Below are 27,173 nucleotides of genomic sequence, written 5' to 3' on the forward strand. Positions count from 1 at the left end.
TCTATCTCTCAAACAGACAGACTATATATTCAACCACAGGTTATAACCCTACTCTCTCTGACTGTATCTCTGTGTCTGTCTTTTGTCCCTCTCTGTCTCTGTCTCTCTCTCTGTCTCTCTGACTGTCTCTGACTGTCTCTCTGACTGTCTCTCTGTCTGTCTCTCTGTGTCTGTCTTTTGTCTCTCTCCCTCTCCCTCTCTCTCTCTCTCTCTGTCTCTCTCCCTCTCCCTCTCTCTCTCTCTCTCTCTCTCTCTCTCTCTCTCTCTCTCTCTCTGTCCCTCTCCCTCTCCCTCTCCCTCTCTCTCTCTCTCTCTCTCTCTCTCTCTCTCTCTCTCTGTCTCTGTCTCTCTCTCTGTCTGTCTGTCAGTCTGGTAAGCTGACTCCCCATCTTGTTCTGGACCAGTTGAGGTGTAATGGAGTCTTAGAGGGGATCCGTATCTGCAGACAGGGCTTCCCCAACCGCATCCCCTTCCAGGAGTTCAGACAGAGGTAACATGGGGCAGGGGTGTGTGTAAGAGGAAACATAACTTAACATCCACAATGATGGCTATCGTAACCGTTTGTCTCACACCCACAGAAACACACATTCGCCTGTCAGTTGACGTTGTCGTGTAGAGAACACAGTCCCAGTCTCTCTGTCTCTTCCTGTAGGTATGAGATCCTGACTCCTAATGCTATCCCTCGTACCTTCATGGACGGGAAGCAGGCCTGTGAACTCATGGTGAGTCCCATTGAACAGCTAAGCTGTCCTGTCGTTTACCAAAATAGGGCCCTATGTGTTGAAGCACATGCATATATGGACGTGATTTCAACTTTGTATCCGTCCTCTCTCTGTCTCCAGATCAGTGCGTTGGAGCTGGACCGTAACCTGTTCAGAGTTGGGCAGAGCAAAGTGTTCTTCAGGGCTGGAGTCTTAGGTCACCTGGAGGAGGAGAGAGACCTGAAGATCACTGACACCATCATACACTTCCAGAGCGCTGCCCGAGGATTCCTCGCACGCAGGTGTGTTTTAGTGTGTGTCTTTGTCTCTCTGTCTCTCTCTGTCTCTCTCTCTGTGTTGACTCTCTCTGTCTCTCTCTGTCTCTCTCTCTGTGTTGACTCTCTCTGTCTCTCTCTCTGTCTCTCTCTGTCTCTCTCTCTGTCTCTCTCTGTGTTGACTCTCTCTGTCTCTCTCTCTGTGTTGACTCTCTCTGTCTCTCTCTGTGTTGACTCTCTCTGTCTTGACTCTCTCTGTCTCTCTCTGTGTTGACTCTCTCTGTCTCTCTCTCTGTGTTGACTCTCTGTCTCTCTCTGTGTTGACTCTCTCTGTCTCTCTCTGTGTTGACTCTCTCTGTCTATCTCTCTGTGTTGACTCTCTCTGTCTCTCTCTCTGTGTTGACTCTCTGTGTTGACTCTCTCTGTCTCTCTCTCTGTGTTGACTCTCTGTGTTGACTCTCTCTGTCTCTCTCTCTGTGTTGACTCTCTGTGTTGACTCTCTCTGTCTATCTCTCTGTGTTGACTTTCTCTGTCTCTATCTCTGTGTTGACTCTCTCTCTCTGTCTCTCTCTGTGTTGACTCTCTCTGTGTTGACTCTCTCTGTCTCTCTCTCTGTGTTGACTCTCTGTGTTGACTCTCATTGTCTCTCTCTGTGTTGACTCTCTCTGTGTTGACTCTCATTGTCTCTCTCTGTGTTGACTCTCTCTGTGTTGACTATCTCTGTCTCTCTATCTCTCTCTCTGTCTCTCTCTGTGTTGACTCTCTCTGTGTTGACTCTCTCTGTCTCTCTCTCTGTTTTGACTCTCTCTGTCTCTCTCTCTGTGTTGACTCTCTCTGTCTCTCTCTGTGTTGACTCTCTCTGTCTCTCGGTCTCTCTCTGTGTTGACACTCTCTGTCTCTCTCTCTGTCTCTCTGTGTTGACTCTCTCTGTCTCTCTCTCTCTCTCTGTGTTGACTCTCTCTGTCTCTCTCTCTGTCTCTCTGTGTTTTCTCTCTGTGTTGACTCTCTCTGTCTCTCGGTCTCTCTCTGTGTTGACACTCTCTGTCTCTCTCTCTGTCTCTCTGTGTTGACTCTCTCTGTCTCTCTCTGTGTTGACTCTCTCTGTCTCTCTCTCTGTGTTGACTCTCTCTGTGTTGACTCTCTCTGTCTCTCTGTCTCTCTCTGTCTCTCTCTCTGTGTTGACTCTCTCTGTCTCTCTCTCTGTCTCTCTCTGTCTCTCTCTCTGTCTCTCTCTCTGTCTCTCTCTGTGTTGACTCTCTCTGTCTCTCTCTCTGTGTTGACTCTCTCTGTCTCTCTCTGTGTTGACTCTCTCTGTCTCTCTCTCTGTGTTGACTCTCTCTGTCTCTCTCTGTGTTGACTCTCTCTGTCTCTCTCTCTGTGTTGACTCTCTCTGTCTCTCTCTGTGTTGACTCTCTCTGTCTCTCTCTGTGTTGACTCTCTCTGTCTATCTCTCTGTGTTGACTCTCTCTGTCTCTCTCTCTGTGTTGACTCTCTGTGTTGACTCTCTCTGTCTCTCTCTCTGTGTTGACTCTCTGTGTTGACTCTCTCTGTCTCTCTCTCTGTGTTGACTCTCTGTGTTGACTCTCTCTGTCTATCTCTCTGTGTTGACTTTCTCTGTCTCTATCTCTGTGTTGACTCTCTCTCTCTGTCTCTCTCTTTGTTGACTCTCTCTGTGTTGACTCTCTCTGTCTCTCTCTCTGTGTTGACTCTCTGTGTTGACTATCTCTGTGTTGACTCTCATTGTCTCTCTCTGTGTTGACTCTCTCTGTGTTGACTCTCATTGTCTCTCTCTGTGTTGACTCTCTCTGTGTTGACTATCTCTGTCTCTCTATCTCTCTCTCTGTCTCTCTCTGTGTTGACTCTCTCTGTCTCTCTCTGTGTTGACTCTCTCTGTCTCTCTCTCTGTTTTGACTCTCTCTGTCTCTCTCTCTGTGTTGACTCTCTCTGTCTCTCTCTGTGTTGACTCTCTCTGTCTCTCGGTCTCTCTCTGTGTTGACACTCTCTGTCTCTCTCTCTGTCTCTCTGTGTTGACTCTCTCTGTCTCTCTCTCTCTCTCTCTGTGTTGACTCTCTCTGTCTCTCTCTCTGTTTTGACTCTCTCTGTCTCTCTCTCTGTCTCTCTCTGTGTTGACTCTCTCTGTCTCTCGGTCTCTCTCTGTGTTGACACTCTCTGTCTCTCTCTCTGTCTCTCTGTGTTGACTCTCTCTGTCTCTCTCTCTCTCTCTCTCTGTGTTGACTCTCTGTCTCTCTCTCTGTCTTTCTCTGTGTTGACTCTCTCTGTAGGGCCTTCCTGAAGAAGCAGCAGCAGCTGAGTGCTATGAGAGTGATGCAGAGGAACTGTGCTGCCTACCTCAAACTCAGGAACTGGCAATGGTGGAGGCTGTTCACCAAGGTACACACACACACATACCCACACATACACACACACAAACACATACACACTCTAGCACAGGTACAGTGGGGCAAAAAAGTATTTAGTCAGCCACCAATTGTGCAAGTTCTCCCACTTAAAAAGATGAGAGAGGCCTGTAATTTTCACAATAGGTACACTTCAACTGTGACAGACAATATAAGAAAACATTTTCCAGAAAATCACATTGTAGGATTTTTAATGAATTTATTTGCAAATGATGGTGGAAAATAAGTAGTTGGTCAATAACAAAAGTTTATCTCAATACTTTGTCATATACCCTTTGTTGGCAATGACAGAGGTCAAACGTTTTCTGTAAGTCTTCACAAGGTTTTCACACACTGTTGCTGGTATTTTGGCCCATTCCTCCATGCAGATCTCCTCTAGAGCAGTGATGTTTTGGGGCTGTTGCTGGGCAACACAGACTTTCAACTCCCTCCAAAGATTTTCAATGGGGTTGAGATCTGGAGACTGGCTAGGCCACTCCAGGACCTTGAAATGCTCTTACGAAGCCACACTTCATTACCCGGGCGGTGTGTTTGGGATCATTGTCATGCAGAAAGACCCAGCCACGTTTCATCTTCAATGCCCTTGCTGATGGAAGGAGGTTTTCACTCAAAATCTCACGATACATGGCCCCATTCATTCTTTCCTTTACACGGATCAGTCGTCCTGGTCCCTTTGCAGAAAAACAGCCCCAAAGCATGATGTTTCCACCCCCATGCTTCACAGTAGGTATGATGTTCTTTGGATGCAACTCAGCATTCTTTGTCCTCCAAACACGACGAGTTGAGTTTTTACCAAAAAGTTATATTTTGGTTTCATCTGACCATATGACATTCTCCCAATCTTCTTCTGGATCATCCAAATGCTCTCTAGCAAACTTCAGGCGGGCCTGGACATGTACTGGCTTAAGCAGGGGGACACGTCTGGCACTGCAGGATTTGAGTCCCTGGTGGCGTAGTGTGTTACTGATGGTAGGCTTTGTTACTTTGGTCCCAGCTCTCTGCAGGTCATTCACTAGGTCCCCCCGTGTGGTTCTGGGATTTTTGCTCACCCTTCTTGTGATCATTTTGACCCCACGGGGTGAGATCTTGCGTGGAAATTGTCAGTGGTCTTGTATGTCTTCCATTTCCTAATAATTGCTCCCACAGTTGATTTCTTCAAACCAAGCTGCTTACCTTGGCCATAGTGGAGTTTGGAGTGTGACTGTTTGAGGTTGTGGACAGGTGTCTTTTATACTGATAACAAGTTCAAACAGGTGCCATTAATACAGGTAACGAGTGGAGGACAGAGGAGCCTCTTAAAGAAGAAGTTACAGGTCTGTGAGAGCCAGAAATCTTGCTTGTTTGTAGGTGACCAAATACTTATTTTCCACCATAATTTGCAAACAAATTCAATAAAAATCCTACAATGTGATTTTCAGGATTTTCTTCCCTCATTTTGTCTTTCATAGTTGAAGTGTACCTATGATGAAAATTACAGGCCTCTCATCTTTTTAAGTTGGAGAACTTGCACAATTGGTGGCTGACTAAATACTTTTTTTGCCCCACTGTATGTGACCTAACCCGTGACCTCTGACCCGTGCCCACCAGGTGAAGCCTCTGCTGCAGGTGACTCGTCAGGACGAGGAGATCCAGGTGAGGGAGTCGGAGCTTAAGAATGCCAAAGACAACCTGACCAGAGTGGAACAGGACTACACTGATCTGGACAAGAAACACATACAGGTAACACACCTTTCCTTTCTCTATCTATCTTTCTGGAGGTTTCTCTATGTATCTATCTGGAGGATTCTCTATTTATCTTTCTGGAGGTTTCTCTATTTATCTTTCTGGAGGTTTATATATTTATCTATCTGGAGGTATATATATCTATCTATCTGGAGGTTTATCTATCTATCTGGAGGTCTATCTATCTATCTGGAGGTTTATCTATCTATCTGGAGGTTTATCTACCTATCTGGAGGTCTATCTATCTATCTGGAGGTTTATCTATCTATCTATCTGGAGGTTTCTCTATCTAACTATATGGGGTGTATCTATCTATCTATCTATCTATCTGGAGGTGTATCTATCTATCTATCTATCTGGAGGTTTATCTATCTATCTGGAGGTTTCTCTATCTATCTATCTGGAGTTGTATCTATCTATCTATCTGGAGGTGTATCTATCTATCTATCTGGAGGTTTCTCTATCTATCTATCTGGAGGTTTCTCTATCTATCTATCTGGAGGTTTCTCTATCTATCTATCTGGAGGTGTATCCATCTATCTATCTATCTATCTATCTGGAGGTCTATCTATCTTTCTATCTGGAGGTTTCTCTATCTATCTATCTTGAGGTTTCTCTATCTATCTGGAGGTTTATCTATCTATCTGGAGGTTTATCTATCTGGAGGTTTATCTATCTATCTGGAGATGTATCTATCTATCTGGAGGTGTATCTATCTATCTCTCAGGAGGTGTATCTTCTATCTATCTGGAGATTTCTCTATCTATATATCTGGAGTTGTATCAATCTATCTATCTGGAGAGAATATATCTATCTCTCTGGAGGTCTATCTATCTATCTATCTATCTATCTATCTATCTATCTATTTGGAGGTGTATATATCTCTATCTGGAGGTCTCTCTTTCTCTCTCTCTCTCTCTCTCTCTCTCTCTCTCTCTCTCTCTCTCTCTCTCAATTCAATTCAAGGGACTTTATTGGCATGGGAAACGTGTGTTAACAAGTGAGGTAGATAATATACAAAAGTGAAATAAACAATAAAAATTAACAGTAAACATTACACATAGAGAAGTTTCAAAACAATAAAGACATTACAAATGTCATATTATATGTATATACAGTGTTGTAACAATGTACAAATGGTTAAAGTACACAAGGGAAAATAAATAAGCATAAATATGGGTTGTATTTACTGGTAAATATGGGTTTGTTTATCAAAATTGGATTTGTTTTCAAATTCTTTGTAATCTGAGGGAAATATGTATCTCTAATATGGTCAAACGTTGGACAGGAGGTTAGGAAGTGCAGCTCAGTTTCCACCTCATTTTGTGGGCAGTGTGCACATAGCCTGTCTTCTCTTGAGAGCCAGGGCTGTCTACGGCGGCCTTTCTCAATAGCAAGGCTATGCTCACTAAGTCTGTACATAGTCAAAGCTTTCCTTAAGTTTGGGTCAGTCACAGTGGTCAGTTATTCTGTCTCTCTCTCTCTCTCTGTATATCTCTCTCTCTCTGTATATCTCTCTCTCTCTCTCTCTCTCATGTGTGATGTGTACAACACATCTGATAATAAAGCACCAGCAGGTAGAGAGACCAGAACACTTACCTCCCTGCCCCTTTCTCCCCCTTTGTCCCCCTTTCTCCCCTCTCATCCCTGGTTCGTAGCTGATGGAGGAGAAGGCGGTGCTGACAGACCAGCTGCAGGCGGAGGCGGAGCTGTTTGCTGAGGCGGAGGAGATGAGGGCCAGACTCGTCAGCAGGAAGCAGGAGTTGGAGGAAATCCTGGGGGAGCTGGAGGGACGATTGGAGGAGGAGGAGGAGAGGGGCGTTCAGATGACCAATGAGAAGAAGAAGATGCAGCAGCACGTGACGGTACAGGACATTGGGAGAGTGGAAGACAGAGAAGGGGACATGAAGCACATGATAATGAGGAAGAGAGCAGCATTGTTTTGGAACTTTAGATGAGAGGCTCTGCTGAATAACTGGATCTCTCAGTCTCTCTAATGTTCTGTCACTCCTCCCCTCGCTACTCCTCTCTTCCTCTCTCCCTCCTCTCCTCCCATTTCCCTCTCTCTCCTCCTCTCCTCCCCCCTCTCCTCCTCTCCTCCCCTCTCCCTCTCCTCCTCAGGATCTGGAGGAGCAGTTGGAGGAGGAGGAGTCGGCCAGACAGCGCCTCCAGTTGGAGAAGGTTACCCTGGAGACCAAGGTCAAGAGTCTGGAGACAGAGATGCTGAGCACTGGAGAACAGAGAGACCGCCTCAGCAAGGTAACCATAGTTACACTGGCTACAGTATAAACCCTGGACCGCATTTAACTGGAACACTTACCTCATCCTGGACAGGACTGAAGGGCTTTATAGAAGCTGACCTACCCAGGGTTCACTCAACTGGACAGGACTGAAGGGCTTTATAGAAGCTGACCTACCCAGGGTTCACTCAACTGGACAGGACTGAAGGGCTTTATAGAATCAAATCAAATGTATTTATATAGCCCTTCGTACATCAGCTGTACAGAAACCCAGCCTAAAACCCCAAACAGCAAGCAATGCAGGTGTTGAAGCCCGGTGTCTAGGAAAAACTCCCTAGAAAGGCCAATCTCCGGGTGGAGATTATAACAGAACTTGGCCAAGATGTTCAAATGTTCATAAATGACCAACATGGTCTAATAATAGGTCTGGGACAGGTAGCACGTCTGGTGAACAGGTCAGGATTCCATAGCCGCAGGCAGAACAGTTGAAACTGGAGCAGCAGCACGGCCAGGTGGACTGGGGACAGCAAGGAGTCATCATGCCAGGTAGTCCTGAGGCATGGTCCTCCGAGAGAGAGAAAGAGAAAATTATACTTAAATTCACGCAGGACACCGGATAAGACAGGAGAAGTACTCCAGATATAACAAACTGACCCTAGCCCCCCGACGCATAAACTACTGCAGCATAAATACTTGAGGCTGAGACAGGAGGGGTCAGGAGACACTGTGGCCCCATCCGATGATACCCCCGGACAGGGCCAAACAGGAAGGATATAACCCCACCCACTTTGCCAAAGCACAGCCCCCACACCACTAGAGGGATATCTTCAACCACCAACTTACCATCCTGAGACAAGGCCGAGTATAACCCACAAAGATCTCCTCCACGGCACAACCCAAGGTAGAAGCTAACCTACCCAGGGTTCACTCAGCTGGACAGGACTGAAGGGCTTTATAGAAGCTGACCTACGCAGGGTTTACTCAGCTGGACAGAACTGAAGGGTTTTATAGAAGCTGCCAAACCCAGGGTTTACTCAGCTGGACAGAACTGAAGGGCTTTATAGAAGCTGCCAAACCCAGGGTTTACTCAGCTGGACAGAACTGAAGGGCTTTATAGAAGCTGCCAAACCCAGGGTTTACTCAGCTGGACAGAACTGAAGGGCTTTATAGAAGCTGCCAAACCCAGGGTTTACTCAGCTGGACAGAACTGAAGGGCTTTATAGAAGCTGACTATCCCAGCTGGAACTTCATTTGTCCATGTTGTCTCTGTCTCTCAGGAGAAGAAGCAGCTGGAGGAGAGGTTGAATGAGGTGACAGACTCACTGACTGAGGAAGAGGAGAAGACCAAGAGTCTCAACAAACTGAAAAACAAACAGGAAGCAGTCATTGCTGACCTGGAAGGTAAAGCTTGTTCCTAACTGATGGCACTTGTTATGCATACTTAACGTTATGACATACATTTGATGAACTTGCTGCACACTCAACACTGTTTCAGATACTTGTCCTGGTATGAATTATTTTCTATTTTCTTTCTCTTCTTCCCCCTCGCTCCTGTAGATCGGTTGAAGCGTGAGGAGCAGGGTCGTCTGGAGCAGGAGAAGTGGAGGAGGAGGATGGAGGGGGAAGCTGTGGAAGCCCAGGAGCAGCTCTCTGACCTGGGACTAATGTCCGCTGAACTCAGGGGCACCCTGGCTCAGAGAGAGAAAGATATCACAACCCTACAGGGGAGGTGAGAGGAAGTCTATACTGTATATTCACACACCTTGAAAAGAGTGGAAATATCAACCCCCTCATTTGCATAGTGTTACAAAACTGCTTTCTCTCTTGATAATGGTAATCAAAATGGTTCCAGCACAGTGCCTTGCGGAACACCATATTTGACTTCTCTCTCTCTTTCTCCCAGATTGGAGGAGGAGGGTGCACGAAGGACTGAGGCTCAGAGGGCTCTGAGAGAGGCCATGTCTCAGGTGTCAGAGCTGAAGGAGGAAGTGGAGAATGAACGAGGGATGAGAGAGAGGGCAGAGAAACAGAGGAGAGACCTGGGGGAGGAGCTGGAGGCCTTGAGGACAGAGCTGGAAGACACACTGGACACCACGGCGGCCCAGCAGGAACTCAGGTCTCGTAGAGAGGCAGAGCTGGGGGAGCTCCAGAGGTGTGTTGAGGGGGAGACGAGACGTCACGAGGCCCAGCTCTCAGAGCTCAGAGTCAAGCACTGCTCTGCCATAGACAACCTGCAGGAACAACTGGACAACAGCAAGCGGGTGAGTCAAACACAGAATGTAGCCTATGCAGTGACTCTCTGTGCATATTGCGATTGTTATTCCCACAGTACAGTGTCGGTAGTGACTCCTGCATGCTATTCTCTCTCTGTAGACTGGTCACTGAGACGTCTGTAACGTGGTGTTTCTATGCGTATGGTATGTATGTAGTAATTCCTGATGTTATATGGTCTCCCCAGGCCCGTCAGTCCCTAGAGAAGGCCAAGACTCTATTAGAGGATGAGAGGGTGAGCTTGGCCTCAGAGCTGAAGTCCCTGCAGGGGGGCCGCATGGAGAGTGAGAGGGGCCGCAAGAGGGCAGAGGGCCAACTCCAGGAGCTGACCACACGCCTCGCACAGGCCGACAGAGAGAGAGAGGAGAGAGAGGAGCGACTGCACAAGCTACAGTCTGAGATGGAGACCCTCTCTAGTTCTCTCTCCTCCTCTGACTCCAAATCCCTCCATCTCAACAAGGAGGTCAGCAGCCTGGAGAGCCAGCTCCACGACGCTCAGGTACACACACACACACACACACACACACACTGCCAACTCCTTCATCCTCTGTTTTTAACCACTTCCATGTTGATATCAAATCAAATGTTATTTGTCACATGCACCGAATACAACAGGTGTAGGTAGACCTTACTGTGAAATGCTTACAAGCCCTTAACCAACAATGCAGTTTTAAGAAAAATAAGAGTTAAGAAAAATATTTACTAAATAAACTAAAGTAACAAATAAAAGAACAACAATAAAATAACAATAGTGTGGCTATATACAGGGGGTACCGGTACCGAGTTAATCTGCAGGGGTACAGGTTAGTCGAGGTAATTGAGGTAATATGTACATGTAGGTAGATGTAAAGTGACGATGCATAGATTATAAACAGAGAGTAGCAGCAGTGTAAAAAAGGGGGGGTCAATGCAAATAGTCCAGGTAGCCATTTGATTAGCTGTTTAGCAGTCTTATGGGGGTAGAAGCTGTTATAAGAAGCCTTTTGGACCTAGACTTGGCGCTCCGGTACCACTTGCCGTGCGGTAGCAGAGAGAACAGTCTATGACTAGGGTGGCTGGAGTCTTTGGCAATTTTTAGGGCCTTCCTAGAGGTCCTAGATGGCAGGAAGCTTTGCCCCAGTGATGTACTGGGCCGTACGCACTACCCTCTATAGCGCATTGTTGGAGGCCTAGCAGTTACCATACCAGGCGGTGATGCAACCAGTCAGGATGCTCTCGATGGTGCTGCTGTGGAACTTTTTGAGGATCTGAGGACCCATGCCAAATCTTTTCAGTCTCCTGAGGGGGAATAGGTTTTGTCGTGCCCTCTTCACGACTGTCTTGATGTGCTTGGACCATGTTAGTTTGTTGGTGATGTGGACACCAAGGAACTTGAAACTCTCAACCTGCTCCACTGCAGCCCCGTCGATGAGAATGGGGACCTGCTCGGCCCTCCTTTTCATGAAGTCCACAATCATCTCCTTTGTCTTGATCACATTGAAGGAGAGGTTGTTGTCCTGGCATCACACTGCCAGGTCTCTGACCTCCTCCCTATAGGTTGTCTCGTTGTTGTCGGTGTTCAGGCCTACCACTGTTGTGTCAACGGAAAACTTAATGATGGTGTTGGAGTCGTGCTTGGCCACACAGTCATGAGTGAACAGGGTGTACAGGAGGGGACTAAGCACGCACCCCTGAGGGGTCCCTGTGTTGAGGATCAGCGTGGCAGATGTGTTGTTTCCTACCCTTACCACCTGGGGGCGGCCTGTCAGTAAGTCTAGAATCCAGTTGCAGAGGTAGGTGTTTGGTCCCAGGGTCCTTAGCTTAGTGATGAGCTTTGTGGGCACTATGGTGTTGAATGCTGAGCTGTAGTCGATGAACAGCATTGCTGTTCCTTTTGTCCAGGTGGGAAAGGGAAGTGTTGAGTGCAATAGAGCAATAGAGATTGCGTCATCTGTGTATCTGTTGGGGCAGTATGCAAATTGGAGTGGGTCTAGGGTTTCTGGGATGATGGTGTTGATGTGAGCCATGACCAGCCTTTCAAAGCACTTTCATGGCTACAGATGTGAGTGCTACGGTTCGGTAGTCATTTAGGCAGGTTACCTTGATCTTCTTGGGCACAGGGACTATGGGGGTCAGGGAGACACTTGGGCACAGGGACTATGGTGGTCAGGGAGAAACTTGGGCACAGGGACTATGATGGTCAGTGAGACATTTGGGCACAGGGACTATAGTGGTCAGGGAGGCACTTGGGCACAGGGACTATAGTGGTCAGGGAGGCACTTGGGCACAGGGACTATGGTGGTCAGTGAGGCACTTGGGCACAGGGACTATAGTGGTCAGGGAGGCACTTGGGCACAGGGACTATGGTGGTCAGGGAGAGACTTGGGCACAGGGACTATAGTGGTCAGGGAGGCACTTGGGCACAGGGACTATAGTGGTCAGGGAGGCACTTGGGCACAGGGACTATGGTGGTCAGGGAGACACTTGGGCACAGGGACTATGGTGGTCAGTGAGACACTTGGGCACAGGGACTATGGTGGTCAGGGAGAGACTTGTGCACAGGGACTATAGTGATCAGTGAGACTCTTGGGCACAGGGTCTATGGTGGTCAGGGAGAGACTTGGGCACAGGGTCTATGGTGGTCAGTGAGACACTTGGGCACAGGGACTATGGTGGTCAGGGAGAGACTTGTGCACAGGGACTATAGTGGTCAGTGAGACTCTTGGGCACAGGGACTATGGTGGTCAGGGAGACACTTGGGCACAGGGACTATGGTGGTCAGTGAGACTTTTGGGCACAGGGTCTATGGTGGTCAGGGAGAGACTTGGGCACAGGGTCTATGGTGGTCAGTGAGACACTTGGGCACAGGGACTATGGTGGTCAGGGAGAGACTTGTGCACAGGGACTATAGTGGTCAGTGAGACTCTTGGGCACAGGGTCTATGGTGGTCAGGGAGAGACTTGGGCACAGGGACTATGGTGGCCAGGGAGACACTTGGGCACAGGGACTATGGTGGTCAGTGAGACACTTGGGCACAGGGACTATGGTGGTCAGGGAGACACTTGGGCACAGGGACTATAGTGGTCAGTGAGACTCTTGGGCACAGGGTCTATGGTGGTCAGGAAGAGACTTGGGCACAGGGACTATGGTGGTCAGGGAGACACTTGGGCACAGGGACTATGGTGGTCAGTGAGACACTTGGGCACAGGGACACAGGGACTATGGTGGTCAGGGAGACACTTGGGCACAGGGACTATGGTGGTCAGGGAGAGACTTGGGCACAGGGACTATGGTGGTCAGGGAGACACTTGGGCACAGGGACTATGGTGGTCAGTGAGACACTTGGGCACAGGGACTATGGTGGTCAGGGAGACACTTGGGCACAGGGACTATGGTGGTCAGGGAGACACTTGGGCACAGGGACTATAGTGGTCAGTGAGACTCTTGGGCACAGGGTCTATGGTGGTCAGGGAGAGGCTTGGGCACAGGGACTATGGTGGTCAGGGAGACACTTGGGCACAGGGACTATGGTGGTCAGTGAAGACACTAGACAGTTGGTCAGCTCATGCTCGGAGTACACGTCCTGGTAATCCATCTGGCCCTGCGGCCTTGTGAATGTTGACCAGTTTAAAGGTCTTACTCACATCGGCTACGGAGAGCGTGATCACTTTCCTGCTTTCAATCTTAGGAGCTACTTCAGGATGAGACTCGTCAGAAGCTGGCTCTGGGCTCCAGGGTGAGAGCTCTGGAGGAGGAGAGGAATGGACTGATGGAGAGAGTGGAGGAGGAAGAGGAGAGAGCCAAGGATCTCTCCAGACAGATACAGACTCACACTCAGCAGGTAATCATCATTGTGTAAAAAAACCTTTCCTCTAGATTATAATATAAAACATGTTCAGTTGTCTTCTACAGTAAGTCTATCTTCCTCCTCACATCACTCCCTCTCTCCCTCTCTCCCGCTCTCCCTCTCTAGCTGGCTGAGTTGCGGAGGCAGTCGGAGGAGGTGAATGGGGCGGTGGAGGCAGGAGAGGAGACCCGCAGGAAACTGCAGAGAGACCTAGACCAGGCTGTCCAGAGAGAACGACAGAAGGAGGAGGAGAAAGAACGTGTGGAGCGACAGAGGGAGAGGCTGAGGGAGGAGATAGAGGACATGACCCTGGCCCTGCAGAGAGAGAGACAGAACTGCACCACCCTGGAGAAGAGGCAGAAGAAGTTTGACCAGGTCAGAGTTCAGGGGTTAGAGGTTAAAGGTGAGAGGTAACCGTGATGTAACCCCTGCCCTTTGCCCCCTCAGTGCCTGTCAGAGGAGAAGGTGGTGAGTGCCCGGCTGGCTGAGGAGAGAGACAGGGCCGAGGCAGACAGTAGAGAGAAGGAGACACGCTCCCTGGCACTGGCACGAGCCCTGCAGGTACCACTGGTGTGACTACACACATTATTATCCAGTTATCAGCATAAAAAGTTGTTTTCATGATCATCTAAATAATAGTGAGTGTTGATACTTCATTGTTCCCATCCACACTTACAGGAGGCCCAAGATCAGAGGGACGAGCTGGAGAGATCTAACAAGCAGCTCCGCATAGACATGGAACAACTAGTCAATCAACAGGATGACGTGGGGAAGAATGTACGTGTGTGTGTGTGTGTGTGTGTGTGTGTGTGTGTGTGTGTGTGTGTGTGTGTGTGTGAGAATGTGTGTATTTGTATTACTGAGTGAAAATGTATCTCACACATTTCTCTCCTCCTGTGTCAGGTGCATGAGTTGGAGCGTTCCCGCCGGGCCCTGGAGACAGAGGCAGAGTCCCTGCGCACTCAGACCCAGGAGCTGGAGGAGGAGCTGGGGGAGGCGGAGAACTCCAGGCTGAGGCTCGAGGTCACCCTCCAAGCCCTCAGGGCCCAGTTTGAGAGAGAGATCAGCACCAAGGAGGAGAAAGGAGAGGAGAAGAGGAGGTCTCTCAACAAACAGGTATGGAGAGAAGAGAGAAGAAGAGGAGTGTATCAAGCCTGAATATGGGGAGACAGTTATTCATTTGGATTAGATGCTAAACTTCTCTCTTTCTCTGCCGTTCCCTTTCTTTCCATCCCCCTCTCCTCTTCTCTTTCTCTCCTTCCCCCCAGGTGAGGGAGTTGGAGACCCAGCTAGAGGAGGAGAGGAGTCAACGCTCTCAGGCCATGTCCGTCAAGAAGCAGCTGGAGGGGGAGCTACAGGAGGCTGAGGCCCAGGTGGAGACAGCCAATCGCGGCAGGGAGGAGGGGCTTAGGCAGCTACGGAGACTGCAGGTAAGCTACACCCCCCTTCTCTCTTTCTTTCTAATGCTGCTTGCTCGGTCTGAGATTAGATGCTGTGCAGTTAACTGATATATAAACCACAGCTATAATGAGAACGGTAAGGGTCCCAGCACAGAGCCTTGTGGAAAACCATATTTAATCAACCCTCCTTTTCGCTCTCTCTCAGGTTCAGATGAAGGAGGTGCTTCGTGAGCTGGATGAGTCCAAGCTGGCCCGTGACGAGGTGGTCGTCCAATCAAAAGACACAGAGAAGCGCCTGCAGACCTTGGAGGCTGAGTTACTTCAGCTTACAGAGGTGTGTGTGCTGGTGTGTGTGTGAGAGATTTGCAAAGACACAAACTCTTATGTTTTAGGATGCTAACGCCATCTCTTGCTCTCTCTCTCTCTGTCTCTCCTTCTGTCTGTCTCTTTCTCTCGCTCTCTCTCTCTCTCTCTCTCTCTCTCTCTCTCTCTCCTTCTGTCTGTCTCTCTCTTTCTCCCTCTATCTGTCTCTCTCTCTCTGTGTGTAGGATTTATCAGTGTCTGAGAAGATGAGGAGACAGGCCCAGCAGGAGAGAGATGAGATGGCTGATGAGATCATCAACAGCTCTACCGGGAAGTCAGTATCTCTCTTTCTATATTCCTTTCTGTATGTGTGTGTACTCATGTGTGTGTATTACTGTGTATTATGCATGTGTATTACTTACGGTGTGTGTATTATTGTGTATTATGCGTGTGTATTACTTACGGTGTGTGTATTACTGTGTATTATGCGTGTGTATTACTTACGGTGTGTGTATTACTGTGTATTATGCATGTGTATTACTTACGGTGTGTGTATTACTGTGTATTATGCATGTGTATTACTTACGGTGTGTGTATTACTGTGTATTATGCGTGTGTATTACTCACGGTGTATGTATTACTGTGTATTATGCGTGTGTATTACTGTGTATTATGCGTGTGTATTACTCACGGTGTGTGTATTACTGTGTATTATTCGCGTGTATTACTTACGGTGTGTGTATTACTGTGTATTATTTGTGTGTATTACTTACGGTGTGTGTATTACTGTGTATTATGCGTGTGTATTACTCACGGTGTGTGTATTACTGTGTATTATTTGTGTGTATTACTTACGGTGTGTGTATTACTTTGTATTATGCGTGTGTATTACTTACGGTGTGTGTATTACTGTGTATTATGCGTGTGTATTACTCACGGTGTGTTTATTACTGTGTATTATGCGTGTGTATTACTCACGTTGTGTGTATTACTGTGTATTATGCGTGTGTATTACTCACAGTGTGTGTGTTTTCAGGTCTGCTCTGTGTGATGAGAAGCGGAGGTTGGAGGCGCGAGTCACTCAGCTGGAGGAGGAGTTGGAGGAGGAGCAAAGCAATGCTGAACTAGTGGCCGAGAGACACAGGAAGACTACACTTCAGGTACACACTCTCACACACTTACCCGCACGCACACATACAGACAGACACACACACACACACACACACACAGTATACGGGACTCGATTTACATTTGTCCATTTTTCTTGGTTTTAATCTCCCTTTCTATCCCTCTGTCTCCCCTCCCTCCCCAGGTGGAGACTCTGACGGTGCAGCTGCAGGGAGAGAGGACCCTGGGCCAGAAGGCTGAGGGGGCCAGGGAGGCTCTGGAGAGGCATAACAAGGAGCTGAAGCTGAAGCTGGGGGAGATGGAGGGAGCTGTCAGGGGAAAACACAGGCTCAGTGTCGCCGCCCTGGAGGCCAAGATGGACGGCATGGAGGAGCAGCTGGAGCAGGAGAGACAGTGAGGGGAACACACACATTCTCTGGATTTGCCCTCACACTTCTTCTCTCGCCTTGTTCCTTTCCTCTCTCGCCTTGTTACTTCTTCTCTCGCCTTGTTCCTTTCCTCTCTCGCCTTGTTACTTCTTCTCTCGCCTTGTTCCTTTCCTCTCTCGCCTTGTTCCTTTCTTCTCTCGCCTTGTTCCTTTCTTCTCTCGCCTTGTTCCTTTCCTCTCTTGCCTTGTTACTTTCCTCTCTCGCCTTGTTACTTCTTCTCTCGCCTTGTTCCTTTCCTCTCTCGCCTTGTTCCTTTCCTCTCTCGCCTTGTTCCTTTCCTCTCTCGCCGTGTTCCTTTCCTCTCTCGCCTTGTTACTTTCCTCTCTCGCCTTGTTACTTCTTCTCTCGCCTTGTTCCTTTCCTCTCTCGCCTTGTTACTTCTTCTCTCGCCTTGTTCCTTTCTTCTCTCGCCTTGTTCCTTTCTTCTCTCGTCTTGTTCCTTTCTTCTCTCGCCTTGTTCCTTTCCTCTCTCGCCTTGTTACTTTCCTCTCTCGCCTTGTTCCTTTCCTCTCTCGCCTTGTTACTTCTTCTCTCGCCTTGTTCCTTCCCTCTCTCGCCTTGTTACTTCTTCTCTCGCCTTGTTACTTCTTCTCTCGCCTTGTTTCTTTCCTCTCTCGCCTTGTTACTTTCCTCTCTCGCCTTGTTCCTTTCCTCTCTCGCCTTGTTACTTCTTCTCTCGCCTTGTTCCTTTCCTCTCTCGCCTTGTTACTTTCCTCTCTCGCCTTGTTACTTCTTCTCTCGCCTTGTTACTTCTTCTCTCGCCTTGTTACTTTCCTCTCTCGCCTTGTTCCTTTCCTCTCTCGCCTTGTTACTTCTTCTCTCGCCTTGTTCCTTTCCTCTCTCGCCTTGTTACTTTCCTCTCTCGCCTTGTTACTTCTTCTCTCGCCTTGTTACTTCTTCTCTCGCCTTGTTACTTCTTCTCTCGCCTTGTTCCTTTCCTCTCTCGCCTTGTTCCTTTCTTCTCTCGCCTTGTTCCTTTCCTCTCTCGCCTTGTTCCTTTCCTCTCTCGCCTTGTTACTTTCCTCTCTCGCCTTGTTACTTCTTCTCTCGCCTTGTTACTTCTTCTCTCGCCTTGTTACTTCTTCTCTCGCCTTGTTCCTTTCCTCTCTCGCCTTGTTCCTTTCTTCTCTCGCCTTGTTCCTTTCCTCTCTCGCCTTGTTCCTTTCCTCTCTCGCCTTGTTACTTTCCTCTCTCGCCTTGTTGCTTCTTCTCTCGCCTGGTTCCTTTCCTCTCTCGCCTTGTTCCTTTCCTCTCTCGCCTTGTTCCTTTCCTCTCTCGCCTTGTTACTTCTTCTCTCGCCTTGTTACTTTCCTCTCGCCTTGTTCCTTTCCTCTCTCGCCTTGTTACTTTCCTCTCTCGCCTTGTTACTTCTTCTCTCGCCTTGTTACTTCTTCTCTCGCCTTGTTCCTTTCCTCTCTCGCCTTGTTCCTTTCCTCTCTCGCCTTGTTACTTCTTCTCTCGCCTTGTTCCTGTTCCTGTCCTCTCTCGCCTTGTTCCTTTCCTCTCTCGCCTTGTTCCTTTCCTCTCTCGCCTTGTTACTTCTTCTCTCGCCTTGTTCCTGTTCCTGTCCTCTCTCGCCTTGTTCCTTTCCTCTCTCGCCTTGTTCCTTTCCTCTCTCGCCTTGTTACTTTCCTCTCTCGCCTTGTTACTTCTTCTCTCGCCTTGTTCCTTTCCTCTTTCGCCTTGTTCCTGTCCTCTCTCGCCTTGTTCCTTTCCTCTCTCGCCTTGTTACTTCTTCTCTCGCCTTGTTCCTTTCCTGTCTCGCCTTGTTCCTTTCCTCTCTCGCCTTGTTACTTCTTCTCTCGCCTTGTTCCTGTCCTCTCTCGCCTTGTTCCTTTCCTCTCTCGCCTTGTTCCTTTCCTCTCTCGCCTTGTTACTTTCCTCTCTCGCCTTGTTACTTCTTCTTTCGCCTTGTTCCTTTCCTCTTTCGCCTTGTTCCTGTCCTCTCTCGCCTTGTTCCTTTCCTCTCTCGCCTTGTTCCTTTTCTCTCTCGCCTTGTTACTTTCCTCTCTCGCCTTGTTACTTTCCTCTCTCGCCTTGTTACTTCTTCTCTCGCCTTTTTCCTTTCCTCTTTCGCCTTGTTCCTTTCCTCTATCGCCTTGTTACTTTCCTCTCTCGCCTTGTTCCTTTCCTCTCTCGCCTTGTTACTTCTTCTCTCGCCTTGTACCTTTCCTCTCTCGCCTTGTTCCTTTCCTCTCTCGCCTTGTTACTTCTTCTCTCGCCTTGTTACTTCTTCTCTCGCCTTGTTACTTCTTCTCTCGCCTTGTTCCTTTCCTCTCTCGCCTTGTTCCTTTCTTCTCTCGCAATGTTCCTTTCCTCTCTCGCCTTGTTCCTTTCCTCTCTCGCCTTGTTACTTCTTCTCTCGCCTTGTTACTTCTTCTCTCGCCTTGTTCCTTTCCTCTCTCGCCTTGTTACTTCTTCTCTCGCCTTGTTACTTCTTCTCTCGCCTTGTTCCTTTCCTCTCTCGCCTTGTTCCTTTCCTCTCTCGCCTTGTTACTTCTTCTCTCGCCTTGTTCCTGTTCCTGTCCTCTCTCGCCTTGTTCCTTTCCTCTCTCGCCTTGTTACTTCTTCTCTCGCCTTGTTACTTCTTCTCTCGCCTTGTTACTTCTTCTCTCGCCTTGTTCCTTTCCTCTCTCACCTTGTTCCTTTCTTCTCTCGCCTTGTTCCTTTCCTCTCTCGCCTTGTTCCTTTCCTCTCTCGCCTTGTTACTTCTTCTCTTGCCTTGTTCCTTTCCTCTCTCGCCTTGTTACTTCTTCTCTCGCCTTGTTCCTTTCCTCTCTCGCCTTGTTACTTTCCTCTCTCGCCTTGTTACTTCTTCTCTCGCCTTGTTACTTCTTCTCTCGCCTTGTTCCTTTCCTGTCTTGCCTTGTTCCTTTCCTGTCTCGCCTTGTTCCTTTCCTCTCTCGCCTTGTTACTTTCATCTCTCGCCTTGTTCCTTTCTTCTCTCACCTTGTTCCTTTCCTCTCTCGCCTTGTTACTTCTTCTCTCGCCTTGTTCCTTTCCTCTCTCGCCTTGTTCCTTTCCTCTCTCGCCTTGTTACACTCCTCCTCCCCTCTCTTTACTTCTCCTCCCCTCCCTCTCTTCCCTTTCCTTCCCATCTCCCCCCTCTAACATCTAACTTCTTCCACTACTATTCTGACTGTATGTTCTGGGTTTGGGGATAAAACATGACTCACAGTCTATCTCCCCTCCCCCCAGAGAGCGAGCGACAGCCAACAAGCTGGTGAGGAAGACAGAGAAAAAACTGAAGGAGGTGTTGATGCAGGCAGAGGACGAGAGGAGACATGCAGACCAGTACAGAGAACAGGTATGAACCAGTACAGACCAGTCCAGAGAACAGGTACCAGCCAGTACAGACCAGTACAGAGAACAGGTATGAACCAGTACAGAGAACAGGTATGAACGGGTATGAAACAGGTATGAACCAGTACAGACCAGTACAGAGAACAGGTATGAACCAGTACAGACCAGTACAGAGAACAGGTATGAACCAGTACAGAGAACAGGTACAGACCAGTCCAGAGAACAGGTATGAACCAGTACAGACCAGTACAGAGAACAGGTATGGACCAGTCCAGAGTACAGGTTACAGGTATGAACCAGTACAGACCAGTACAGAGAACAGGTATGAACCAGTACAGAGAACAGGTACAGACCAGTCCAGAGAACAGGTATGAACCAGTACAGACCAGTACAGAGAACAGGTATGGACCAGTCCAGAGTACAGGTTACAGGTATGAACCAGTACAGACCAGTACAGAGAACAGGTATGAACCAGTACAGACCAGTCCAGAGAACAGGTATGAAACCTCTTCTCTATGAGTTCACCAGAGAGATGGAGAGATACAGTAGGGTTTGTTTTCATCCCAAAAGGAGTGGTTGGTCCTGCTAATCCCAATCCTAATCTAATCCAGCCCTGGCACCAGGGGAAGGTACTGGTTATCTCCTCCCAAATTATACCGAACAAAATAATCCCTCTACAGTGTAGAGGTAGTGATACTGACCCCCTCTCAAAAATCATCTAGAATTTAACCTGTGGGATGTAATCCTAGTCCTCGTGTTCTGTGCTTAATCTGTCCATCTGTCTCCCTCCGGCCCTCTCTGATACCCTTCCCCCCTTCTTCTATTGTCTTCTCCTCTTCCACTTGAACCATTCTCTTCATCTCTCTCACACCCTGAACACCCCCCCCTCTCCAGTTGGATAAGTCTATGGGCCGGCTGAGGCAGCTGAAGAGGCAGCTCGAGGAGGTGGAGGAGGATAACTCTCGTTCCAACGCCCAGAGACGTAAACTGCAGAGAGAGATGGAGGAGCTGACTGACAGCTCCCAGAGCATGACCCGCGAGATCACCGCTCTACGCAGCCACCTCAGGTAATACTACCACTGTGTGTGTGTGTGTGTGGGTGTGGGTGTGTGTGTGTGGGTGGGTGGGTGGGTGGGTGTGTGTGTGTGTGTGGGTGGGGGGGTGTGTGTGTGTGTGTGTGTGTGTGTGTGTGGGTGGGTGTGGGTGTGTGTGTAATCTGAGTGACCCTCCCAGATCCATTGTATGTTTGCAGTTCCATTGCCACCTACTACCACCATGTTGTATTATTGCATGTTTTTTCTTCCATTGACCTCATCTAATACTGACACACTGTCCATCAGTCTGCCTCACACTCCACTCCATCCACTCAGCATCACCACATCTGAACGGAAACCAGAGAAGTAGGTCTGTGTGTGCGTGCGTGTGCAATTCATTAAGTTAAGATTTCTGTTAGTTGTGTGGACTGCAGTATATTTTAAACTGAGGAAATACTGTCCTCTCATTAGTTTTATGTCTCAGGGGTTTAGTCACCTTTATAACACAAGAGGGCTCTTGTCTTTCCAGTCCCTCGTAGAGACATATCAGATATACACTACAGAAAGTAGACCCCTTCCCTTTTTCCACATTTTGTTACGTTACAGACTTATTCTACAATTTTTTTTATTCATCAATCTACACACAATACCCCATAATGACAAAGTGAAAAGAATGTTTGCTAATTTATTAAAAATAAACAGAAATACCTTATTTACGTAACTATTAAACTTGAAATTGAGCTCAGGTGCATCCTGTTTCCATTGATCACTCTTGAGATGTTTCTACAACTTGATTGGAGTCCACCTGTGGTAAATTCAATTGATTGGACATGATTTGGAAAGGCACACACCTGTCTATATAAGGTATCAGTTGACAGTGCATGTCAGAGCATAAACCAAGCCATGGGGTTGAAGGAATTGTCCGTAGAGCTCCGAGACAGGATTGTTTTGAGGCACAGATCTGGGGAAGGGTACCAAAAAATGGAAGAAGTTTAGAACCAACAAGACTTCCTAAAGCTAGCCAACCAGCCATACTGAGCAATCTGAGGAGAAGAGCCTTGGTCAGGAAGGTGACCAAGAACCCGATGGTCACTTTGACAGAGCTCTAGAGTTCTTCTGTGGAGATGGGAGAACCTTCCAGGACAACCATCTCTGCAGCACTCCATCAATCAGGCCTTTATGGTAGAGTGGCCAGACGGAAGCCACTCCTCAGTAAAAGGCACATGACAGCATGCTTGGAGTTTGCCAAAAGGCACCTAAAGACTATCAGACAATGAGAAACTATCATGACACAAGGTGAGACCCAGATGCAGACACAGTAGGCAGATGGTTGGAGTCTTACAATATTTATTAATCCAAAAGGGGTAGGCAAGAGAATGGTCGTGGACAGGCAAAAGGTCAAACCAGTTCAGAGTCCAAACGGTACCGAAGGGCAGGCAGAATCAAGGTCAGGGCAGGCAGAATCAAGGTCAGGGCAGGCAGAATCAAGGTCAGGGCAGGCAGAATCAAGGTCAGGGCAGGCAGAGTCAAGGTCAGGGCAGGCAGGGTCAAGGTCAGGGCAGGCAGAGTCAAGGTCAGGGCAGGCAGAGTCAAGGTCAGGGCAGGCAGAGTCAAGGTCAGGGCAGGCAGGATGATCAGGCAGGTGGGAAAGTAGTCCAGAGTCAGGCAGGGGTCAGAACCGGGAAGACTAGCAAAAAGAGACAAAAAGAGAATAGGAAAAGGAGTACAGGCAAAACACGCTGGTTGACTTGACTAACATACAAGACAAACTGGCACAGAGAGACAGGAAACACAGGGATAAATACACTGTGGAAAATAAGCGACACCTGGAGATAATAACAGGAACAGGTGAAACAGATCAGGGCGTGACAGAATAAGGTTCTCTGGTCTGAGGAAACCAAGATTGCACTCTGGCCTGAATGCCAAGTGTCACTTCTGGAGGAAACCTGGCACCATCCCTACGGTGAAGCATGGTGGTGGCAGCATCCTGCTGTGGGGAAAATGTTCAGCAGCAGGGACTGGGAGACTAGTCAGGATCAAGGGAAAGATGTACAGAGAGATTTGTGATGAAAACAAAGCTCTGAGTAAAGGGACTGAATACTTATGTAAATGTGATATTTCAGTTTTACATTTTTGTATAAAAGTTTTAAATGTATAAAAACCTGTTTTTGCTATGTCATTATGGGGTATTGTGTGTCGATTGATGAGTGAAAGAATTGGTTTAATCCATTTTACATTAAGGCTGTAATGTAACAAAATGTGGAAAAAGGTCAAGGGATCTGAATACTTTCCAAATGCAATGTATGAACCCTCCCTTTATCTCCTCTCCACCTCCATGACCCTCTCTACCACCTCTCTCCCGCCAGGCGTGCTCCGATGCCCCTTGGGATGCGCTCAGGTCGCAGGGCGTTGGTGGATGATCTGTCGTGTGAGAACTCTGACTCGGAGGAGCCCCCCCCCTCCCCGACTCCTTCTTCTGGTACTGGCCCCGGAACTGGCCCCGGCACCCCCACACCCCCCTCTGAAAACAACAGTCTGGGGCCCCCCCCACCATACAGCCTCAACGACACTGAGTAACACACACACAAACACACACGCATACATACAGATACATACTCACACAGACACATAGGCCTGCAGACATGTATATGTACACATAGGCCTGCAGACATGTATATGTACACATAGGCCTGCATACATGTATATGTACACATAGGCCTGCATACATGTATATGTACACATAGGCCTGCATACATGTATATGTACACATAGGCCTGCATACATGTATATGTACACATAGGCCTGCAGACATGTATATGTACACATAGGCCTGCCTACATGTATATGTACACATAGGCCTGCCTACATGTATATGTACACATAGGCCTGCATACATGTATATGTACACATAGGCCTGCCTACATGTATATGTACACATAGGCCTGCATACATGTATATGTACACATAGGCCTGCATACATGTATATGTACACATAGGCCTGCATACATGTATATGTACACATAGGCCTGCCTACATGTATATGTACACATAGGCCTGCATACATGTATATGTACACATAGGCCTGCCTACATGTATATGTACACATAGGCCTGCCTACATGTATATGTACACATAGGCCTGCCTACATGTATATGTACACATAGGCCTGCATACATGTATATGTACACATAGGCCTGCATACATGTATATGTACACATAGGCCTGCATACATGTATATGTACACATAGGCCTGCAGACATGTATATGTACACATAGGCCTGCATACATGTATATGTACACATAGGCCTGCAGACATGTATATGTACACATAGGCCTGCATACATGTATATGTACACATAGGCCTGCATACATGTATATGTACACATAGGCCTGCATACATGTATATGTACACATAGGCCTGCAGACATGTATATGTACACATAGGCCTGCATACATGTATATGTACACATAGGCCTGCATACATGTATATGTACACATAGGCCTGCACATATGTATATGTACACATAGGCCTGCAGACATGTATATGTACACATAGGCCTGCCTACATGTATATGTACACATAGGCCTGCAGACATGTATATGTACACATAGGCCTGCAGACATGTATATGTACACATAGGCCTGCATACATGTATATGTACACATAGGCCTGCATACATGTATATGTACATACAAATACACCCTCACATAGACTGACCTACTGATCCTGCACTTTTTTAAACTCTTTCCTCTGCAGTCCAAACTAGAACAGAGCATACACACTTTCCTTAAGTTTGGGTCAGTCACAGTGGTCAGTTATTCTCTCTCCTCTCTCCTCTCTCTCTCTCTCTCTCTCTCCTCTCTCTCTCTCTCTCTCTCTCTCTCTCCCTCTCACACACACAATTTAATGGGGGAAGAGGATTTGTTGATGATTCGTGAGCAAGAATATGGACTGTAATCTCACTGGGGGAAGCTTCATCTCCCAGACATCTGAGGGACAGTGAATTATATCAGCATAGCCATGTTCTATTATTATGATACTGTATTTTGCTTCAAATGGCAGAAGTAAGATGGCTACTGGCCAATATCAATGTAAGGCCATGTTTAACCCTTTGAGGAACTCTGACAATATTCCACCTGTGTTTAGCGTTCTTGTTGAGGACATCGCAAAGGGCTGCTAAATGTTCTAGAATGCTGTAGAATCCTGGAATAAAACACTCCGAATACTGTTCCACTCCTCAAAGGGTTAATGACAATCTGCATGTTTGGGAAGACATTTTGCAAGACTAGAGAAACACACACATGCACACACGCACGCACACATACACACACACACACACAGGGGACTGATTCATGTTTCTATGTATGTAGTCCCTCTGTCAGTGTGGGTCCTGGAAAAGGTAATCGCTCATTGACTGCTAGTGTGAAAGACAGCTGATATGCTCTTCTGTCTTTTAACAAGCCTGGGAGAAGCTCCCATGAGTTCATCTTTCTCTCTCTCACTTCAATTTCAATGTAAGGCCAAGTTGTTATTTTTAAAATTATTTTAGAAAACAAACAGAATGTCTGTGAAGTATTTTAGGATATATTACTAATTTGTTTGTAGTTTGAATTAGGTCATTTATGGGGGAAATATCAATCAGGGAAGAGGGTTAAGTGAGAGAGAAAAAATGAAAAATGATAATCAACCTTGCTGTTGTATGCACAATGAAGAATGAAGCCAGCGGCAAGTTTCTATAGAAAAAGACTGCTGATATTTCACTCCATCATCACACATACTGGTGAAACTGGCTAGGGCATAAACACCGGCATCATCGTAGACCTTATCAATCCATCTTATGATTGTCATAAGATGATGAAATGTTGCTGTCTTTTGTCATGAGAAGCGATGACAACCAAACATGTTGTTGCAGTTGCATCAAACACTATTGCAAAACAAACCATGCAGTCTGTCTTCATTCCTGTGCTCTGATCTGGGTTATCTAGACATTCATGGACCTTTTTGGATTGAGACAGATAGGTAGTTACTGTTGTTAGGCCAATGGATTGCATAGGTAGGTATAGGTAGATAGATACAGTAGGTAGATAGATACAGTAGGTAGATAGATACAGTAGGTAGATAGATACAGTAGGTAGATAGTTTCTTTAAGTCTTTAACATATCTCTTCTTATAAATACAGGCAGTTGAATCTGTGTCATTTATATCAGTCTGAATATGAGCAAAATCCTCCATTATTTATTGCCGCTGGCTGTTTTTGTATTGTTTCCAGTCTGTTCAGACATATCATTGGTAGATGACATACTGGTATGGTGTCACTGGCACTGATGGAAAGGAAGGCAGGGCCTCACACATACTGTAACCATGGCAATAGAGAGAGGTTAAGAACAGAATCACAATTACTAGGTGGATTGTGGTTAACAACATCTGTCTATCTATGTAGACTTGTGTTGTTGAATAATTCCTGGATGGGGTATTGGTTGTTCTATTTGACAGTGTTAGGGAGGTTTGTAGGTCTTGGTTAGTAGGGAATGCACTGGAAATATATTGGACAGAGAGATGACAGACATTTAAGACAGTAACCAACACTACATCAGAACTCACCTGTGGAGCAGGACACTGGAATCTCTTACACAGAACAGGAACATGTGAAAATTGAGGACGTAATGTTGGTGTTTTGAGACTGCTAGTCATTCTCAACATATCATAAGCATCCATATCTTTTGTGTTTATCAAACAGACATATTGTACATTGTAATATTGTTTTTTTTTATTCATTCATTGTGTAATATATTTATGGAACAAAGCTTTTGTGTTTAACCAAATGGTGGGCGTATGGATGAGAAAAGGGACTTATTGTATACGTAGTAGAATAGAATAGATTCAAGTAGAGTAGTAGGGCGGAGACTGGTTGGAGGGATTTCCACTGTCATCCATAGAACTACCCTCTGGAATAACAGACCAAAGTGGAGGACTTTTTCCAGCAACTTCCGTTGAGTTCTTTGTCTTCAGATCTGTCCTATGAAGCACCAAGAAAACCCTGTTTCTACCCAGAATTTCTGTATAGATCATTCTAGAACAGTAACGCTCTAGGCTTCCCTCCCCTTATATCATAATAGTGTTTTTG

At 47.2% G+C, this 27,173-nt stretch overlaps 1 protein-coding gene across 1 annotated transcript in view; it reads left to right on the forward strand.

Annotated features, from left to right (window-relative positions):
- LOC115117585 (myosin-10-like) overlaps positions 1-26,687 on the forward strand; it is an 88,985-nt gene extending 62,298 nt beyond the window's left edge. The window contains exons 19-43 of the mRNA XM_065015974.1: positions 369-490; positions 653-722; positions 843-1,003; positions 3,259-3,367; positions 4,981-5,112; positions 6,774-6,980; positions 7,237-7,374; positions 8,633-8,756; positions 8,913-9,084; positions 9,259-9,616; positions 9,814-10,125; positions 13,294-13,446; positions 13,579-13,827; positions 13,900-14,013; positions 14,131-14,229; positions 14,356-14,568; positions 14,721-14,882; positions 15,058-15,186; positions 15,401-15,489; positions 16,192-16,315; positions 16,468-16,676; positions 19,910-20,018; positions 20,909-21,081; positions 21,355-21,414; positions 23,415-26,687. Of these exons, the coding sequence (XP_064872046.1) occupies positions 369-490; positions 653-722; positions 843-1,003; positions 3,259-3,367; positions 4,981-5,112; positions 6,774-6,980; positions 7,237-7,374; positions 8,633-8,756; positions 8,913-9,084; positions 9,259-9,616; positions 9,814-10,125; positions 13,294-13,446; positions 13,579-13,827; positions 13,900-14,013; positions 14,131-14,229; positions 14,356-14,568; positions 14,721-14,882; positions 15,058-15,186; positions 15,401-15,489; positions 16,192-16,315; positions 16,468-16,676; positions 19,910-20,018; positions 20,909-21,081; positions 21,355-21,414; positions 23,415-23,625 (3,999 nt within the window). The 3' untranslated portion in view covers positions 23,626-26,687. The remainder of the gene's footprint in view (positions 1-368; positions 491-652; positions 723-842; positions 1,004-3,258; positions 3,368-4,980; positions 5,113-6,773; positions 6,981-7,236; positions 7,375-8,632; positions 8,757-8,912; positions 9,085-9,258; positions 9,617-9,813; positions 10,126-13,293; positions 13,447-13,578; positions 13,828-13,899; positions 14,014-14,130; positions 14,230-14,355; positions 14,569-14,720; positions 14,883-15,057; positions 15,187-15,400; positions 15,490-16,191; positions 16,316-16,467; positions 16,677-19,909; positions 20,019-20,908; positions 21,082-21,354; positions 21,415-23,414) is intronic.
- The last annotated feature ends 486 nt before the right edge of the window (positions 26,688-27,173 follow it).

The sequence above is a fragment of the Oncorhynchus nerka genome, unplaced genomic scaffold (genome assembly GCF_034236695.1).
Source record: "Oncorhynchus nerka isolate Pitt River unplaced genomic scaffold, Oner_Uvic_2.0 unplaced_scaffold_1187, whole genome shotgun sequence".
In the NCBI taxonomy this organism is placed as follows: Eukaryota; Metazoa; Chordata; class Actinopteri; order Salmoniformes; family Salmonidae; genus Oncorhynchus; species Oncorhynchus nerka.